Source organism: Eimeria mitis, genomic scaffold, assembly GCF_000499745.2.
Source record: "Eimeria mitis Houghton genomic scaffold, Emh_scaff5301, whole genome shotgun sequence".
Lineage (NCBI taxonomy): Eukaryota > Apicomplexa > Conoidasida > Eucoccidiorida > Eimeriidae > Eimeria > Eimeria mitis.
In genome coordinates this window covers 2,540-4,127 of record NW_013573578.1, presented here as the reverse complement: position 1 = coordinate 4,127, position 1,588 = coordinate 2,540, and the positions used below count along the sequence as shown (strand labels likewise).

Genomic DNA, 1,588 nt, shown 5'->3' with positions numbered 1-1,588 from the left:
CTGCTGCTGCTGCTGCTTGTGTTGCTGCTGCTGCTGCTGCTGCTGCTCGTGTTTCTGCTTGTGTTATTGCTGCTGCTGCTGCTGAAGTGTGCTTGCTGTGTGTGCTTGCTTGTCTGCTGCTGCTGCGCAGCCACAGCCCCGACCGCCTCTCGCGTGTGGTGTATGAACAGCTGCAGCAGCAGCATGTAGGGGTATACGCAGGGAACCGTGGCGGTTTGCTGCTGCTGCTGCTGCGGCTGCTGCTGCAGGACTCCAACGACGCCCGCAAGGCTGCGCTGCTCAAGCGGCTGCTGCTGTTGCTGCTGCTGCTGCTGCAGACAAGCCTCTTCCATACCTCACCAGGACTAGCAGCAGCTGCGCTGCAGATATTACAGGGGGTGCTGCAGCAGCAGCCGCAGCTGCGGCTGCTGCTCTCGGAGAAGGAATCTCAGCTGCAGCAGAAGGACGAGACTGTTGCTGTGAGTGCACACGCAGCAGCAACTGCTGCTGCAGCAGCAGCAGCAGCAGCAGGAGCAGCAGCAGTGGCGTGCGCGTAGCACATGCTTGTTTCTATGGAATGGCGTTGCTGCCTTTGCTGCTGCTGTTGCTGCTGCTGCTGCTATGTGTTGCTGCAGGATGCGCCAGAAGACGACGAGCAGCCAGCAGCAGCAGCAGCAGCAGCAGCAGAAGCAGCAGCAGCAGCAGAAGCTGCTTGTGTTTATATACCGGAGAAGAGGGACCCTCGTTTCACCCGCGTATGCATTCAATACAAATATATTTGTCTCCTTTTTGCTTTTCTTTCCTTCTTTCTGTCTCCTTTTCTTTTTTTCTTTCTTTCTTTGTCTCTTTCTTTTTTTCTTTTTTTGTTTGTTTCTTTTTTTCTCTGTTTCTGTCTCTTTGTCTCTGTCTCCTTCTCTGTCTCAGTGTCTCCTTTTGCCCGTCGTTTTGTCTCTCTTTCTGTTTGCTGCTGTCTCCACTCCTGTCCCCCTTCAGCAGCAGCAGCAGCAGCAAGAGCAGCAGCAGCAGCAACAGCAGCAGCAGCAGCAGCAGCAGCAGCAGCATAAGATGCTGTCTCCTTCTCAATTGCTGTGCAGGCTGAGGAGACCCGTCTCTGGGAGGTTGCTGCATGCGCAGCCAGCTACCACCCGCGTGTTGCTGCTGCTGCTGCTGGCTTGCTTGCTGCTTACTGCAGCAGCAAAAGAAGCAGCAGCAAAGGCAGCAGCAGCAGCAGCAGCAGCAGCAAGGTTCTAAACACAGCAGCAACAGACGAAGCAGCCATTGTAGAGACACTGCGCTCCGTCACCAACGGCAGAGTCCTAGACGACTTGGCTTACAAGGTGCAGCAGCAGCAGAAGCAGCACAAGCAGCAGCAGCAGCAGCAGCAGCAGCAGCAGCAGCAAGAGCAGGATCGCGTCTCCCTCAACTCTACACGCTACTGGCAGCGACACGAGGCAGACCCAGAGAGAGAATTCATCAGAAAATACTTCATCGTAAGTATCTGCTGCTGTCGTTGCTGCAGCTGCTCCAGCAGCAGCAGCAGCAGCTGCTGCTGCTGCTGTCTTTGTTGCTGCAGCAGTGCTGTAACTTTGTGTGCAGCAGCTGCCCCTGG

The 1,588-nt window shown here is 55.7% G+C and overlaps 1 protein-coding gene across 1 annotated transcript in view; it reads left to right on the top strand.

Annotated features, from left to right (window-relative positions):
- Window positions 1-615: 615 nt before the first annotated feature.
- Window positions 616-1,588, top strand: part of EMH_0081140 (uncharacterized protein) — a gene marked incomplete at both ends in the record, with an annotated part of 2,861 nt that continues 1,888 nt past the window's right edge. The window contains 2 exons of the mRNA XM_013500347.1: window positions 616-693; window positions 1,074-1,469. Coding sequence (XP_013355801.1) covers window positions 616-693; window positions 1,074-1,469 — 474 coding nt within the window. The remainder of the gene's footprint in view (window positions 694-1,073; window positions 1,470-1,588) is intronic.